General features: G+C 37.1%; 3 protein-coding genes across 5 annotated transcripts; 1 reads left to right on the top strand and 2 right to left on the bottom strand.

Annotated features, from left to right (window-relative positions):
• Nucleotides 1–582: 582 nt before the first annotated feature.
• LOC129569395 (uncharacterized) lies at nucleotides 583–15,107 on the bottom strand. 3 transcript variants are annotated; one of them, XM_055448188.1, is made up of 4 exons: nucleotides 14,127–15,107; nucleotides 4,145–4,853; nucleotides 2,787–4,013; nucleotides 583–2,640 (listed from the first exon to the last, which is right to left on the bottom strand). In XM_055448188.1, the coding sequence occupies exons 2-4, from the start codon at nucleotides 4,370–4,372 to the stop codon at nucleotides 2,500–2,502; spliced, it is 1,596 nt and encodes a 531-aa protein (XP_055304163.1). In that variant the 5' UTR covers nucleotides 4,373–4,853; nucleotides 14,127–15,107; the 3' UTR covers nucleotides 583–2,499. The 3 variants fall into 3 exon arrangements, with proteins under 3 accessions (XP_055304163.1, XP_055304165.1, XP_055304164.1); XM_055448190.1 differs by lacking the exon at nucleotides 14,127–15,107 and adding an exon at nucleotides 7,956–8,110; XM_055448189.1 differs by lacking the exon at nucleotides 14,127–15,107 and adding an exon at nucleotides 6,000–6,868.
• Nucleotides 15,108–15,192: 85 nt separating this feature from the next.
• LOC129569406 (ER membrane protein complex subunit 8/9 homolog) lies at nucleotides 15,193–16,086 on the top strand. Its single transcript, XM_055448204.1, has one exon. It carries the CDS (start codon nucleotides 15,354–15,356, stop codon nucleotides 15,954–15,956), a length of 603 nt encoding a protein of 200 aa, XP_055304179.1. The 5' UTR covers nucleotides 15,193–15,353; the 3' UTR covers nucleotides 15,957–16,086.
• On the bottom strand, nucleotides 16,066–17,856 carry LOC129569396 (kelch-like ECH-associated protein 1B). Its single transcript, XM_055448191.1, has 2 exons — nucleotides 17,653–17,856; nucleotides 16,066–17,538 (listed from the first exon to the last, which is right to left on the bottom strand). The coding sequence occupies exon 2, from the start codon at nucleotides 17,527–17,529 to the stop codon at nucleotides 16,303–16,305; it is 1,227 nt and encodes a 408-aa protein (XP_055304166.1). The 5' UTR covers nucleotides 17,530–17,538; nucleotides 17,653–17,856; the 3' UTR covers nucleotides 16,066–16,302.
• Nucleotides 17,857–17,911: the final 55 nt, after the last annotated feature.

Raw genomic sequence — 17,911 nt, 5'->3', positions numbered from 1 at the left:
CGTTCTTATTTGACCAGATAAACGGTCTTTTTTTAGAGAAAGCAGCAGCAATGAAATAAAAATTTACTTGGGAAAAATGATTTTTTTAAAAATAAAAATACCCTGAGAGTAGATAGTTCACACACAACTGTTCTATTTTTTATTCTATTTCTTCCGTCAAAAACAATGAAAAATTCAGCATATCATTTACCTGTTTAGGTATGGATGAAAATCCACACATTTAAGTCAATGACACTTCAACCGTATCCAAAATTATGTTATCTCATGCAATTCAAAATAATTATTGCATTTGTTTTTAGTTTTACCGGAATTTATTTCGTTTTACCTGTCTTCTAGACTAACTTCTAGGTCTTGCTGTTGTAAGAATGAATTCAATGAATAAAACCGTGGCCTTTTTTTCATTATAATTTATTAGATAAAACATTTATTTGAAAAATCTGGTTTGATTTGTACACATTAAATGGTTGAATAATGCAAATTGTGGCTTCATCAAAGTAGAAAAAAAAAACTGTTCGTTTGACACACAATTAGCATTTGTCATCAAATAATTAACTTTCTGTTTCAAAATATACAATTCTAATGTTAACTGTGTGTCAGCGTCTTTGTCGTTCTTCTGGTTTGTTAGAATCGCCAAATTTCTCGAAATGAGCATTAATTAAGGTTACAATATTATCCCAGATGTTGAATATTTGCAAATCTACTGGTTACTGAGTACATATGAAGACTGTCAAACATTGCATTACAATCGATTGCGCAATTAAATGATATTGTCTCGTAATGCTTACGTTCATTTAATAAATGTATATAATGCCTCATATTGTACGTGAATGTCTTTTTTAGATTTCGACATAAAAATAACATGCATTTTCATATAAATAGTGCATCTTATCGTCTAAATTCACTTAAAATTCTAGCGAGAGAGAAAAAAAACGTATGCATTAAATTAGCATTTAGTACAAATCCAGTCAGTTCTATGCAAACAAAATGAACATTTGAAGGCAGTCGACGGATTCTAACTGTTTAGATTAATTGCATTCGCTTTAACCTACAGACAAAAAATATAAACTCATTTCAACTAACTAATAATTGGTTTTGCACAAAAAATGGAAAAATTGCGAATAAGAATTCGTATAGGTTTCCAGCCAAAAACAAATTTGGCCAATTTTCAATGGCTCACAATGTTTTTGCGAACGTCCAAATCATTTCGATTGTATTGCGTTTTGTGAGATGAAACACTGCACGGTGTTTCTCTCATACAATTGCACAATCGTCGAATATAAAGTGATAGAATAAAAGCTAACCATTCTTATGGCGTTTTTATGTGTTTTGCTGCACATTCGGATATGTTTTTCATTTCGGATATGAAAATCAGAGCCGAATTTTATTCGAAAATCGTAAACCGGTCCATCGTTCAAAGTAGACATAAAAAGAAATTCGATGATCATTTTTGCTGTTTTGTTTCTTTGCATGACAGACATGACAACAAATAAATGAAACAAAACACCAAAAATAAGCATCACAACCAAATATTCAAGAAAAAGAAAATAAATTAACTAAATAGCTAAACGGTTTAGAAAAAAATAGGTACGAGACGACAAAATAAAATGTGCATTAAACAAAATTGTGATGTATGTGTAGCAGAAGGAAGGAACATTTACAAGAGAAATGATGAGATTAAAATACGTGCGCTAGCATAAAAGAAAATGTTCCTAAACTGACCGCAGTTTCTATTGGTTTTCTGGAGGCCCATCAATTTGTCTAAAAAAAAAAAATCTCTCACGCAAATAAGATTAAACGTATACATATACACAAAAAAAATATATATATCAGGTACCGGTCAGTCTAAAAGCGTTTAAATAATTATGCTTCAAAATTTTGGTCAAATGCAATATTCGATGTCGAATTAATTTGTACACAAAAACCTTATAAGATTCCGAATACACGAAAAACCAAGAGAAAAACTGTGTAAAATATACTAAAGCAGAATAGAACAAAAAAATTGGCTGAATTTTGGTCAAATCGACGATGCTCGTATAAAATCCTTATTGCTTTCATTCCCAGACAGTGTTTGGCAATATGAAAAATTCGGTGTATTTTCCATGTTAAAAAAAAATTGCTCGAAAATATTCTTTCCATTTTCTCTATCTAACCATCTGCTCCACAATTCAAATTCATTCTTACTCTCTCATTTTGTTGCTTGAGCAAATTCTACCAATGCAAAACAATACCTTAAATTAATAAAAGATTTTTCTTCGCGTGCGATCATAACTATGAGATGCAAATATATAACAATCAATTCTTTTGTTTTGTTCAGTTTGCGGTGCCTCACCACCATGGAATACTGCTGATATTCATGTTCTATGACCTAAAGCTATTCTTTTTTTCTCAATATATAAATATGTCAATAAAATTGAAATGGAAACAAAAGTCTTTTTGCCATTGATAAAAGGGCGATGAAAGAGAGATTGCTTCTTCGTCATTATGATTGGAATCATGGTCTTAACTATTATTGGTAACTGTTAAGACGCTCGGAGTCACCACATACACGCCTTTTTTGCTCACATCATGTGCCGGTGGTAAGCATTTGTAGTTTGGCGCATTCGCTGGGAACTTCTGTGCAACCATTGCTTTCATATTTGCCTGCAAAACAGATGAAGAAGAAAAAAAAAAGTTTTAATTGTCAAAGACACTTTTGCACGGTTCTTAAGAGATCTCTTATCTCACACATGAGGAGCAAAATAGATTAAGTAATAAGATATTAAAATAAAACGCTAAGTGCCATTTACCTGTGTCGATTGAATGGCTGTCTGTGAGACTCCTGCCAAATTAGCAGCCAACAACAGGTTTTCGGGTTTTACGTGCAGCTTAACTCCATTGGACAGTATAACCGGACGTGTTGTTCCAATTTTAGCAATTTGATTCAATTGCGTGGTATCATGTAATGTTTCATCATACCCTGAATCGGATGAATTGTCGCTGTATTTATTAACGGCAATTGGTTCAGTTTTTGTTGTCATCACCGTCACCGCCGCCGTCGTATTGGTGATATTCTTGTTTTCATTGTGTTCATTGTTTTCACTTTGATACTTGGCTGCTGTTGTGCTACTGTCAGCATTTGTTGCATTGGCAATTTTGTTGGATGTGCAGAGTTTTACGAGATTCTTAACCGCGCTCAAATTCTTTTTTGGTGCTTTTTTCGTCACTTTTCCCGAATCGCTGCGCAGTTTGTGCAAATTGCTTGACACCCGTGTGTCGGTTGTGCTGTGTGCTTTTGGTTGTGGCATGATTTGGTTTGTTGTTGACGTTGGTTTAGAGTAATCGATCGGCGCCGATTGTTCCATTGATTCGACGATTGGTGCCGCTTCGATTAGGCTATGTCTTAGGAAATGCTGTTTCTTTGGAGGTAAAGATTTGATGGCCGTTGGCAATTTGATCAATTCCTCTTTCTTTTCACTCAGTATGAATGGCACCTTCTTGGCGTGAACTGAACACAATTTCACCGAATATTGGCTAGTCTCAACCAATATCGCTCCGAATTTTTTGCTCTCATAAAACAGGCCACAGCACGTTTTGCGCTGTTTCCATAAATTCGAGTCAAGTACATGCGATGCATGGAAAAGTGTTTGATTCAGATTTTTCGTTGGATTCTTTTGCTTGCGCTGGATTCGTTTAGCTGCAATCGCTTCACCAATAATTGAGCTCATATCTTCGTCACATTCAAGACGATCCGAGGCATCATCACTCATTCGATTCTCCTCGTTATCGCTGCTCGACGATGGACTGGTTGGTTGTGAATTCTCATCACATGATCTGGTTTGCATGGTCTTTTTCTTTTGGATCTTCTTGAAAATTTTACCAAATCGCTCCATTGCGTTGTTGCGAATGTTTTGAGCGTTGGAGTTTGATTGGCCGGCAAATTCGGTGGAGCCGTTTTGTAATTGCATTTGTTCTTCTTTGCGTTTCTTGAATTTTGTCATCGATTTTATTCCAGGCCCTATACGCGCATCGACAACCTGTTTTTTTTTTCAATACAAAGAGAAAAGACGGAAAAATGTTGTCGTCAATAAAAAAAATAGATAAAACAAACGAGAAATGCAAATAACAAGATAATAAACCACAACCGTTAAATCTATTTCAAACTTACGTGTGACCAATGACGTCGGTTGCCCAGTGGCAAGCGTTTAAAGCGCTTCACCAACAACACGCATGCATTACAAATCTCCCCTTGGCGCGGTTCAAGCAGCTGAAAGCAATCTTTGAAGTCATTCTCGTACTTTTTCGAGTCCGTAAAACGGGAACTACTCGATTTGGCCTTGCAAATACAACAGCCCTGCGTCGATCGATATACTTTCGGCTTATGAAACGAAAACATTGTTCACACTTTTCTCTTTCACTCTCACGAATATACAATTTTTATTCACAGATTTTGTTTTCTGTTGTTTTTGTTGCTGGATTTTCTTTTTAATTGTTTTTTTTTGTCAATTTTTTGTTCACTTTCGTTCACTTGTCAATGTCTGGACGTGTCACAAAACAATTATATCAACCAAATGACTGTATCGTAATCTATGTTGGGTGACGTTGAATTAAGATAGGAGCTGATCATAGTAGTTGATACGATGCGCTGGTTCATTGCCACTGTAATACCCATAAATGTAGAAGCGATCATGAATAACGTGCGGATAGTTTCGGGTCGACGATGCGGTCGACGGTGTCAAGGACAATGTGGTTGTGGTTGTTCGCAAAATATCGGTCAATAGAATTGAATCGCTGCCAAATATCGTAGGTAATGTGGACAAATGTTGAAGAAGTGCCGTCGTTGAGTAATTCGAGTTCCGTGGAAACACGTAATTTGACTGCAAGAAAAAAACAAAAGAAAGAGAAATAAACATTAGAAAAAGAGTTAAAATTAATGTTGGTATTATGGTTTCATCTGTGTGCCGAATACACAGTTGACCTTCATCTCAATTTGCATCGAACGGTCGACACCGTTTCAACGCTATCTCATTCATTATTTACTACTTTTTATTTTAATCACTTTGGCGTTGCTTTGCTGTTGTGTTGGTAAGGGGGCTTGAGATGGCAAGTGTAGCCAGCGCTTGTGTTTTATGGGAGTTTAATCACAAAGAAAATTGTATGGTTGTGACACCATGACCTCGACTAATGCCGACTATTCATTATTAACTATAAATGTATGAATTATTTGCCACTATTTTTGTTCTCTCCAAGCATTATCGGTTATTATACAAGCAATTTGCTACTTGAATTCCATACTAGTGTGTATGTTTCTGCGTAACCAACACACTTTCAAACCAAACATTTTTTTCAAACGAGTACAAGTTTTTCTCTCTTTCTGTCAATATTTACAAATAGGTACTCTATTGAAATGTAAGTAAGTGGCGCATAGGGGTATTGCAACTACCATAAAATATATGTATTTCATCAAGTTTATCAAGCTCTTTCCAAGTTTATGCATAGTGTTGAACTTTTGTTCAAGCTCTACCATCGAAATGTACAGTAAAATAATTTACGGGCACGACGTAAGATGGCGTTTTTTCTGGTCAAAAAAGTTGCAATATCCCTTTGAAGTGGCGTTTTGTATCTGCTGTTTGCTGTGAAAATTGTGTGCATTTAACAAAATTTCAATGTCATTCGAGTGTAATCAGCACACTGGTAAATATGAGCGATCAAAGGGTCTCACTATTTGGAATCAATTAGTACCTAATTTCATCTTATTTTCACACCAATCGTCCGTTTGCACGATTTTCATTTGACAGCACACAAATGGAAAAAAAACTACACGAAAATCACACAAGACCAGAAAATCACACGATCAACGGACTTTACATTCTATTTTCTACAACTCGGAAGTGGAATATAAATTGACGTAATTTTATCTCAATGTCAGCAAAATAACTTTAAATTAAATTGCAATGAAATTAAATTGCAATAAACAAGTTCAAATTGATTTAATAAATTTAGTGGCTGATTTTTGTTTTTACCTCAAACATGGCAAGCGCAAGGAAAGTACACCAGAAATATAAACACAATCCAATGAGTGCCAACAATAAGATCCACATTTTATCCATTTGCCAATTCGGATTCAAATGAAATAAAACTGCAATACACGCACACACATACACACTTTCGATTGCAGCCAGCACTTCACGATCAAAATGCAAACTATCGTTAAAATGACACGCTTTTCGAAAAGAAACGATACACTCGATTTGCCAGCTGAATGTTGATTAAGTTACTGGTTTGATCAGTCTAAATGTGACAGCTGACGCGAACGCGTACAAACACATGAATGCATTTAAATTGATCGAACACAACACAGTGTTGAACTAAAAGTGCATTGTAAAACTGTGAAATTGTCGACGCAAAACTGAAGTGCGCACGTACTCGCGCTATCATGTGATTGTGTTGTTGTGACGCTCACGGCTCAGACTCAACTCTCACACACATCACAATAACTGAATTTAATAACGCACTAGCAAAACTAATAATTCTTGTCAATCTCTGGCTAGCTGTGTGTTTCAATGCTATGACATATGTCTATCGGTTTACTAACGTTCCGCCAGTAATTCATCTAGTTTTGAGGGTCAGTTTTTCGAATGTGACGACCAAATTGTTATTTTTCCTTCTTTTTTTTCTGTTGATTCGAGAACTAAATTGGAGCGGATGCTTGGTTAACTTGGTTTATTCAACCACGAATTCAAAATATTTTCTTCACCACCACTAGTTCACTACCCTTGGGACAATTTTGACTAAAAAAACACCGTTTTTCTCTCATTTGCTATTAAAAGTGTTAAACTAAATTCAAAATGCTGCATTGAATGCTGATGCGTACGATCTGAAAGCTTTTCACATACTAAACACACTTCTCGAGAGATTCAACCGAAGAACAGAAATAAAATCCGGTTGTCAAACAATTTGTGTCGTCATACAACGGCGTACAGAGTAATAATCATTTTAAAAATATGAACATCTCCCGTTGGCAAAACTTTATTTTGCTATTCGCAAACCGCGTTCAGGTATTCGAGTTTTTTTTGCCGAGTCATGCATGAAACGTCATACACAAAACACTAAGTACAATTAGAGACGGTTCTATTGCTACCTATAACCTATGTGATATGGAATTTTTCGAAAACAAATGGGTTGTCTTCGTTTCAAAATGGCAACATCACCCGAAATTGGACCAAATCAGATTAAGTTTTATTGTCTGTTGTGATCTTCTTAGAATGTCTGAGAACATGTTGGTGTTGTGGTGCAGTTGCCATTTTTATGACTTCACAGACGACCGTCAACATTATAAAGTCGTTCACTTTTATCATATCGATCACACTTGCATTTCTCTCTATTGTTTTCATTTTTCATTTTCTACACCAACTTCTCAATAAAACGGCTTCGGCAATAACCTGTTTTATTTTAGTATGTATATAAATTTAGCGCTTTCAATTTGCTTTTTGCAATTTTATTGTGTTGTTCTCTCTTTTTCTTGGTCTCTCTCTTTTTGCCGGTCATTCGCAACGGGCCAGTGTGCGTACGTTGAACAGAAGGTTCTGTTGTTTGCATGGAATTTCATTTCGAACTGATTCGGATACGCTTCAAAACAAATAGCATCGACTTTGCGTGCGGTAATCAGTTGAGATGAGTGAAGATGTTCAATTAAATCCAATGGAATTCTTAGAGTTCAAGCAATTAAAATCGAATTATGAGCTACTTGAACGACAATTTTTTTTTTTGACTGAACCGTTTCTGCTGTCGAATCAAAAGAAAATGCGACTCATTGCTTCTAGTTGTGTAGAAGGCTTCTACACTTCTTTAACGAATAATTTGCATTTAAATTGAGAAATATACTAAAACAAATTGGAATTTCGAGCAAAAAAGAAATCATTTCAAAAATTGAGAATGCAAAATTTTGAAATTGTGTTGCGAAAACCCGTTCGACTTACATGGAATGACACTTGTTTGAAGAGTTTGAAGAAATCACTCACTGACAGATGAACAAACTGAATAGGTTTAAGGACCTTTTTTACGGAGAATAGGTCAAAACACTTCTGTCTGCGACAACGGATGAACTTTTAATAGAATTGAGTGTGACTGAGTCTTTTCGAGAATTGGATTTCGAAATGTTGTGCGTTTGTTACAATATCTTTTTCGGTTGAGTTTGTGCCATGCATTGCAGCCGCGGCAGAGGTGGTAGTGGTGGCGGAGGAACCAACAACAACGACGACGACGACGGCAACAACAACGTAAAATGGCTATTCCTTTGCACACATACGCCGAAACATGCGCGCAAGTGGTAGCCAAATTCGAATCTGTGCTGTTGCTACTTGCCGATGGAAAATGTGAACTCGGCGTGGTAGACACGCATCGGGTTCAATGAAATTTAAAGTGTGCTTTGTATGGCAAATTGTGGTAGCGACGCGACACACATATCGACCGAGCATCAATCGAAACGGAGATCAAGATGGAAAATTTCCATAAAAAAAGCAAACACAACAACAACGGCAGCCTCACCACCACCACCAAGCTTTACCTTCATTCATTCTGTCTCGGCAAGCGAGATGGAAAAAAAGGTTGATGCTGGCTAGACAGACGCTGTGATAAAGTGCGCCTTCGTAAGAAGAAAAATAAAACGAGCGAATAAACATACAACATAAATACATAATACGCTGTGTCTGTTCTAAGTGGATAGATTGAATTATTCACAATGATGTGAACAGGAGACACTAACAAAAAATATCAAGTCTGATATGAGTGTACGGTGGAGCCAATACAATTATTGAGGCAGGACGTCAGCTGAGAATTCAAATCAATGGCAAAGACCGAAAAATAGCAGCTGCCTGACGTGACTAAATACAATGTTGTTGTAATAAATATTGTCTGAATTTAGTATTGATATCCATTTAAGGGAACACTGAAAATAGCCACGTTTGTTTCTTCACTCTTTTGTCGTGCCTTTTTTTTATAACTTCTTCTTCTTCTCCACAAATCCTTTGACTACACAACGAATGGAATAAAAAAAAAACCTGAGTGCTGCATTCGAAGCACACGAATCAAAATGTGAATGTTCTGACGCAGTAAACAAAAACACACGATATTCAATACATAGAGATAGCAAGAGCTCCCAATACGTCAACAACTATATAATTATATAAAAACAATTTGATGTGTTTGCATTTATTTCACATCCATCGCTGTCTGTGTCACTCACTCCATGCGTCGTTGCACCGCATTGAATCCTGTTTATGCGGCGAAGTTGTTCGCGTATTCCACACACAACACAATCCCTTTTTTTATTGTTTCGCTCTGGTGTTGATAAATGTGGCGCGATCCACATACACTCACTATGCGGCGGTGAGTAAGTGAAACAGAGCCAGGCCACAGAACAGGGACGTCGTAGTAAATAACAATATAACCAAATCGACAAACGCATAAACATATTCTACTCTCGCGTGTATACAAAACTACGTCGAATACGAAAAAATGCGCGCATTTGTTAAGGTCAATGTTCGAAGCGCGCGCGTTCAATTGTGTACAAAACACACACACACACACATATGCACATACATAGATCGACGACAGATGCGGGAATCATTTTCGAGGTTTGGTCTTCTGTTTAGAAATGTCGAAGGAGAAAATATAGCGAAGGAACAATAATAAAAAAAAAACACACACACAAAGTTCGAATGCGTGCGAACGTTGAACCGAACCCGCTTAAACCGAACGTGTGTAAAAATTCCAAATCATTTGTGGTGTTTACATATTTTGGATCAAAATATAGGAATCGAAATTGCAAATGGCATTGGATATGAATAGATTTTTGGCACTTGTCTATGTGTGATTGTATGGACGACAACTTGATTGTAGTATTTCGTCATAAATCATTTAATAGACAGCACGACATCGCGACTCATTCAATTCGACTGACTATTAGCCGGGGCCAAAAAACGCTGTCAAGGTCAACTCCATTCAATAAGTTCGCCGGCAAGTGACATTACGCGTTCGCTTTGTGTGTAGTAGTATCCGTCTAATGGTTGAATTGCCAAATGTGCTACCTCTTGAAATAACAAAAGGTACAGTCAATTAAAAAGAATTGCCATGAGTCAATGTATGTTCATTGACCCACCGCTTTGGTTTGACTCGACGGTGTTTTTTTTTCGTTCGCTTCTTTTTTTCTGCAAATCATTTGCGTTCAACTTCGTCCAGACTATTGCAACAACAACAACACAGCTCCATGGTAGCAGCAATGGGACTATGGCACTCTGTGTTGTAACGACGGAAAATGCTCGTTTTGGCAAATTCGACCATGAACGTGTAAGCGGCAATGAACGATTTTCAACGATGTATTTTTTGGATATTATAAATACATTTGTTTCGTTTGTCAATCTAATGTCGGTCGACAGTGAGAGAAAATGAGTTCAAGCTCAAGGATTTTTTTCTCTGAGCCGAAATTTGTAGAGGACGACGATAGACATAACCGTTTCTAAAATTGTCACTACGAAAAACGTCGAAAAATTTGTTTACATAACATTCGATATATATCGTTGGCCTAGAAAATCACTTCAAAATGGATGACATAAGGCATACGTATGCGTCAATCGAATAAATCGCATTCAATCAAATGCGAGAAAAAGGCGGCAAAATAGACGAACCGATACGAGCGTATCGAAATCGATTGAAATCTATGATGGTTTGAACGAACATATCACGAATTCATAGCGGAAGAAATGCATTCGGGTTTGAATCTTTTGTTTGCGTTCTCATGAACAGAGTGCATATGTTGTTTACTAGTTGGGTTTGTATCGTGATTAGCGTGTGTAGAATGCGTTTGTGTATGCATACAAAAATGCGGCGTGCGTACAGAACAGAAAATGAATCAATGTGATTCTGGTTGAAATTCAGCGTTGAATGCATGTGTGCGTGTGCATGCATCGGCGCGAGTTGCATACGAGTGTTAATGTGTTGGTTGTAAACAGAAACCGAAACCGAAAGGGAACACGGTCGGCACGTTGTTGTCATTGAAGTGAGAGAAAGAGGCTACGAGTGAACAAAAAGTACATTCGGTTTAAAATACGAATCCCATTCACTCACACACGCACACACATGCACTTAGACCAAAACAGCAGCAGGAGCGGTAGCTAGGGTGCGCTTGCGTTACACATCTCTCGTCGGACGGTCATCGTGAGTGCATACGAGTGTAAGTGCACGTAGCAACAGTACCAGCTCTCCTTTTGCCGCTATATCATTACAAACACGGACGAATACATACATGACGCTTACTACGTTTTCACGTTGGGTTTTTACGGTAACATTGCCGATTGAGCATAGCAACACACATGGAATGTGCTGCATGCTTATCGTTTATGTGTGCTATGGCACAAATTTCGAAAGCATTCTCACAGTAGGCAAAACAAATGAAGACCTATTTTCATGTTTCTTCATAGTCGTTGTCTTCGTCACCACCTTTTTGTCTCTGTATTGTTTACTGTCAAGTCAACGGTTTTTGATTCCATCTTTTCGGTCGTAGTAATGACATTGTATATTCGATGTTATATTTTTTTGTTTGCGGTTTTTTTTTTCCTTGCAAAGTTTTCTATGAACGCTTCGATGAGTGTGACATTGGGTGTACTTGCATTTAACAACAATTTCGCAGACACGAACAACACGAATTCTGTTGGAATATGGTGAACACGCACGAAACGAATCGACCCATGAACAATGAAATTGGTGAACTGCTTGCTTCTAATGATGATCGGTGCGTATATACGCACTTCAATGTGTGTGAACAGAAGAAGTAGAAAAAACTTATAACGCAATAGAATGCGAACACAAAGCAGAATGGCCGAAAAAGAAATTTTTGGTTACTTTATACGCCATATTTGTATATTGGAGTTATTTGCTTGGATTTATGTATTTCATCAGTAAAATGACTCACTGACAACGGTACAGTCGAAAGATGTAAGTACATTAGAATCAACAGAAAAAAAAACATAGTGTGTGCCAATGCAAAGTCCAAATTCCTTTCGCTCTTAACTTTTTAACCGATTCCTATCGCAATTTGCAAGACAAAACTGTATTATAATGGCATGACCATTTGGAATGTACATTTGAAATGATAAGAAATGCTCAGAAAAACCTCAAAACCAAAAAGACTTGACGGAATTGATTTGTTTGTTTTTTTGTTGTTGTTGAAAGTTTACAAACATTTGTTCAATCGCTGACGACAATAATCATATTCGAAATGCAATCCAAGTGTTGAGTATTTCACTTCTTCCGCTTTGAGTGGTTGGCTACCAACACTATGTGTTTGCTTTTTAATGTGTCGGTTTTAGACTGAAATTAGAGTTGCTTTATGTAAGAGCTCTTGTTTCACATTCACAGTCGCCAGAAAGCGTAAAGCGAAAAAATGAAAGTAAAATGATGTGTGTTTTTTTGTTCAGCCTCTCTCTCTCTGTCTCTAGCTCGATCACTCACGTTCACTTTGTCTGTCTTGGCTGGCTCAGCTTGGCGGTTTGAATATATGTATAAAAGCGATCGCATTTTTTTCTCTCACTCTCTCAAGTCGCGTGAACGTGTGCATGGAGATACATGTGGATTCCATTACGAAACACCGAGTCAACCGTTTTTCTCGCTGTATTTCTCTTTCTCTCTATTCCAACGGAATCGAACACCGTTTGTAATCTATGGAGTAACCGTACACTAAGACATTGTCAACTGAAAAGTATGTCAGAAGCAATGAAATTGGTATGTTTGACTGACTTTAACACCATTGTTCAGACGATTTAGCGTAAATTCCAGCGCTTGCCATGCCATGCTATGAGCGCAAGAAAAAATTCATCTTCTTCTTCTTTTTCGTTGTACCTCTTTTCACTCGCGATTTTTTTTTTCTCCTCATGCCGAATAGTTGAATGAAAGAGACCGGGAGAGAGAGTAAGTATATGATTCATAGACGCGCATACAATTTGGCTACTGTGCTTAAGACACATGCTGAATTTCGAGATTGCATACGAAAATTATGAAATTCCGCTTCAGCGTTTTCGTTTCGTCCGAATTGTTTTGTGTGTGCGGTTTTCAACTGTACATATTGTTATTGACCTCATTTTTCGAATCGCGTTTTCAGTGAGACTCCAATTTATGCACGAGCAAGCACATACACACACACACACGCCCATAAACATACACACACGCGGGAGTAGTGAATGAAAAAAAAAACGTAACAACCATCAGATTCAGTGCCAATTTGTGATTTACATTGTGGCGCACGCTTTTTTGCAGCCAACAACACTCGCCGAATATGCGGAATCCATGAAAATCGAATGTGAATGTGAATGTCATTGTTATGTACAACTCATTATAATTTTATAAGCGTGTCAGTCGCATTACGCGAACGCGGATTTCCAAAAAAAAAAAATTTGTTGCACTTTTTTCTTCCCATTTAGCGTCGAGTGTATGTGATGATAATAATTGTACATCTGTGTAGCCCATTTAGCGCCTCCGACCAATCAATTGATTGAAAATTGAAAATCTTCTGGCTACTTATTGCACCGCACACAATCACAGTACATTTGCAAACAAACTGAAAGTCATCGATCAGAAGATCGCTCGTTGTGATTTCTCACTTCGGAAATTACGACATGACGGAAGAAAGTATTTTCTGTTTGCGCATTTTTAATTCGTCAATTAAATTGAGCTATTGTGTAATTTTCCTCCGATGTGATTTTTGGAAAAACTTCCATCTATTCAAGGGAACGAACGAATTTGGCGAACGGGTTTTTCTTCTATCGAATGTTTCATCATATTTTTTTTTTCGTCATACAAACTGTTGAATCAAAGTCGTCAATTGTTTTCAAAACACGATTTCTGACTGAAAATTACCAGTTCTTCTTTTTTATTCACGGTCCAAAATCCAAAATCAAAGGTGTGAAATGCGAAATTTCTGATTCGATGACACTTTTTCGTGTGTATCGGCATTAATGCGATAAAAATTCAATTGAACCCCATTTTTTTGCGTCGTTATACGTATGTTTCTACTTTGTTCACAAAGAAACCTCCTTTCCAATTCAATGCGACCATTTAAACAAAACGAAAAAAAATGACAAAAATTCTATAACACTTACCAAAAATCACTCGTTCTAAATTTAATTTCGTATTTAAATACAAATTTTTTCACTTTCAAACAATAATTCACCGATTTTCTGTCATCCAAATGCACAGTTTGAAACAACAAAAAATATTTGTTGGAAAAAACGTTGAAGCACAGTTTGTTACTTTCGTGTGGCTTAGCCCAACTCTAGCAATATTTTGAATGAGGCTTGTACGTTTTGGCTGTGCTCAACGTATGTTCGTTATTTGTGTCGCCGAATACATAAGCGATGCGGTAGTGTGTGTGCGCCGATTTCTTGAAAAACGAAAATGTTGAAACCGACAACAGCAAACACACGATACACGAGAGCGATGAGCAGCGAGAAACACACAGTAAAACGAAAACAACAACACAAAGCAGCTAGCAACCCAGAAGGAAAACACAAAACAAATCGTGCAAACGACATATGTACTATGGAGTGCGTCAGTGCAACAGATTTTTGTTTACCTGCTTAACGATGTGTTTGTGCCCTTGTAGTGGTGCTGCGATGCGGCAAACTAATATCAGCAACGAGTATGTGTATATAAAAATGGCGGTGCATTCGACGTTTGTGTACCGCAACGGACACGCACACATCCACATCAATCAGATGATGATAATTCAATCTTCAAAATAACAATCTAACCGACCATCGTATCGTATTGGCATCGGAAATCGGCTATGGCATTTTTGTAATTTTTTTTTTTCAATGGGCTATCTGTGTGATCTAAGCATCATTCGGCTGACATTCAAACTAATCGATTGATCGATAGTGCACTGTTAACAAAATCAACTTTCAAATTATTCAAATGTTAAGGCCAATGATACATGCACCTTGTGTGAACGCAACGCAATCATCAATAACAATTTTACGCGCTAAACCGCTTTCCCACACATACGTGAATACAAACACCAGCACACAATCACATCGAAAGTGTGTACGGCTCTTTAACCGTAAACGAACTGCTAGAAAAATTCAAATATCGAACAATAAAACTGCTTGAAGAATCACAAGTGTCAAAATAGACACGTCAAAACTGTCAAAGTGAAAAAAACCCAATAAAAAAAAGTGTGAATTCTATTGAATTGATTTAATTATCTTCAAATTCCGGGAGAATATTTTTTGTTTGTTTCATTTTCGACAAACGAATTTAGTTTTGTGTCCGATATTTACACGAAGTTTTTGTCATCGCATTTTAAATCAGTACGAAAAGTCAGCAAAATGTCCAATTATAAAATATCGTCACGAGCCTATTCCAAAATGGTTTTGCATGCAGCGAAATATCCACATTGTGCGGTGAATGGATTGTTACTGGCCAGTGCTAAGGATTCATCAAATAATATCGAGATTGTTGATGTGATGCCACTATTTCATCAGAACTTACACTTGAGCCCGATGGCCGAAATTGCATTGGTTCAAACCGAGGCTCTGGCCTCTGCAAATGACTTACAAATCGCTGGATACTATGCAGCCTGTGAGCTGTTCCATGATAATACAATCGAAAAAGCACCGAGCGTGAAAATCGCCGATAAAATCGCAGAAAATAATCCAAATGCCGCATTCATCATTATTAACAACACAATTTTGGAGGGTAAGGGCAATGGTGCCGCTTTGAATATCTACCAAAACAAAGAAAGCCACTGGGTACCAACATCGTTCACACTAAACCAAATCGATGAAACACTCGATGCAGTCGAGCTACTCATTCAACGCGGTGCAATGAAGGATCTGTACGATTTTGATAATCATTTGGACAACGTTAAATTGGACTGGGCTAACGTTCACCTGAATCGCGATTTACAACAACTTCTCGCCATGTATTAACGCCTTGGAAGTATTTTTTTCAAATTAACACTAACAATAGATAATACTTTGCATTCAATTGGTATCGGCATCTGTTATATGAAAAACAAACGAAAATTCCATAATAAAATTTAATAGCATTTGAAATAAATTCGATGGTGTTTTATTCAATTACTTGGTTTGACAATTCATAAAATATTACTTTTTTTCAGGTTCACTACTCAGCTTAATCTTAGATAAAATGAATCAACTCATACAATGAGAGAAATTTGGAATTTTTTAAAAGAATGAACCTTCTTCACATATTTTGAATATTCAATTGAAGTGATTGTAATAAAATTCGACTCAATTCAATTGAATTTGGCTTCTAAGCTCCCAATCGTTCAAAAATCAAACGTGAAATGATGCTATTTTCAGCGTGAAAACTTATTTCACAGCCGTTATGTGATTGCACGATTTTTGTGGGCCCCAGTTTCGAACTAACTGGCTTTTCAGTGCCAAAATCAAATTTGATTTCATATTTTATATTTCGGTCAATAACAATTGGGAATGGTAAAATTAAACGATTGGCCAGAAGACTTCCCAGCAGCATCGATCTTCCACTTTGAGAGTTTTGAAGAGTAATTTTTGCATCGCAAGGGTTACCAGCTGAACAAGTAGTAGTATGAATTTCCTTCAGCAGTAGTTTTGAGTTCGAACTGAATGAATGTTCGATTGTTCGATGTTGGCCCAGAAATCCAAACCATCTATTTATATGCACAGGGCCGCAATCCAGAATACATGAAGCTGACGCTGCCATTTCACCCACTTCGTATTTCTTTGCTTTCTTTAGAATAATCGCTTCCAATTCATCCTCGTCGAAAAATCGCTCGTACGTTTTTGTGTGCCAGGCGAACTCTTCCGAATTCAATTCAGCAAAAGGAATGCAATCGATTGTGTCTTTGAGTTGCGCTTTCAGATTGGCAGAAGTGTGCTCCAGATTTTCACGATCACATTCAGCTTTGGCCCAAGCCATGCACGCATCAACAACGACCATTGCACTGCACTTTGATGACGACAACTGTATAATATTTTCGAACAGCTTGTGATCGCACTCCAGGAAATTAGCCGATTTTAGAATTTCCGTTGCCTTTTGTGTGATTTCTCGTTTGCAGAATTCGACGGTGCTTTTCATCTCGAGTAGTAATGCCACTGAATAGCCCGAACACATGTTATTGATTGTCAGTGACATTTCCATTGGAGATTTGCAGAGCTCCAAACCGTCGTTGACCTCGTATTTCTTGCACAAATTTGCCACTTCGAAAATGTGTTCGGACGACAGTTGCACTTCGACCAAATAAAAAAACTGTAAAAACTCCTTGAACGCGTTGGGAGATGCATCGACAATCAAAATATGTGTTTCTTCAGGCAATGATCCGTAGAACATAGCATCAAACACTGGGCTACCAATCGATAGGATACTTTTATGCGCTACAACGCTTTCAGTACTGTCTTTAAACGCGAATTTCGTGTCGGATGTTTTTGTATCCAGATACAATTTGTGGCCAATAGACAATGCCGTTGTGTTGTTCTGTTTAAACACTTCACTGGTCATCGTTGTTGCCTGTATTGAATTATTTTGGAAATTTTTGTTAAAATTACACGCGGAAAATGTGACTGTCGTTTTTACTTATTGAATGCGCAGACGCAAACAGTTTTATCTAATATTGATACTTACTTTTTAATCAATTGTTCGTCCAATTGACGATTTTAGATGTGAATCGAATGGATAATTTTGATCGGAAACTTTTTTCTACATTAAATTTTACGTTGTGAAATTGCGGACGACTTAGTATTCGCTTCAGATGCCAAATGAATTGTGTTGTGCATAGAATTGTCACTTGCGAATGTTCCCTCTATATTTTGACAGATTCAATGTGTCAATGCACAGGTTGCAATTTATTATCGGTTTGACATATTCAAATTGTTGAACCGCG

Source organism: Sitodiplosis mosellana, unplaced genomic scaffold (assembly GCF_009176505.1).
Source record: "Sitodiplosis mosellana isolate CC-2019 unplaced genomic scaffold, AAFC_SMos_1.0 Smas_scaffold_30, whole genome shotgun sequence".
NCBI classification, from domain to species: domain Eukaryota; kingdom Metazoa; phylum Arthropoda; class Insecta; order Diptera; family Cecidomyiidae; genus Sitodiplosis; species Sitodiplosis mosellana.
The sequence above is the reverse complement of the archived record's forward strand: the minus strand, read 5'-3'. Positions and strand labels throughout refer to the sequence as shown.

Bases quoted from the DNA above. Each gene is read 5' to 3' on its own strand.
- LOC129569406 (XM_055448204.1), top strand. From the start codon at position 15,354: ATGTCCAATTATAAAATATCGTCACGAGCCTATTCCAAAATGGTTTTG.
- LOC129569395 (XM_055448188.1), bottom strand. From the start codon at position 4,372: ATGTTTTCGTTTCATAAGCCGAAAGTATATCGATCGACGCAGGGCTGT. The intron at 4,014-4,144 runs GTAAGTTTGAAA...AAAAAAAAACAG, and splicing joins ACCGACGTCATTGGTCACAC to GTTGTCGATGCGCGTATAGG. The intron at 2,641-2,786 runs GTAAATGGCACT...TCTGTTTTGCAG, and splicing joins CAGCCATTCAATCGACACAG to GCAAATATGAAAGCAATGGT.
- LOC129569396 (XM_055448191.1), bottom strand. From the start codon at position 17,529: ATGACCAGTGAAGTGTTTAAACAGAACAACACAACGGCATTGTCTATT.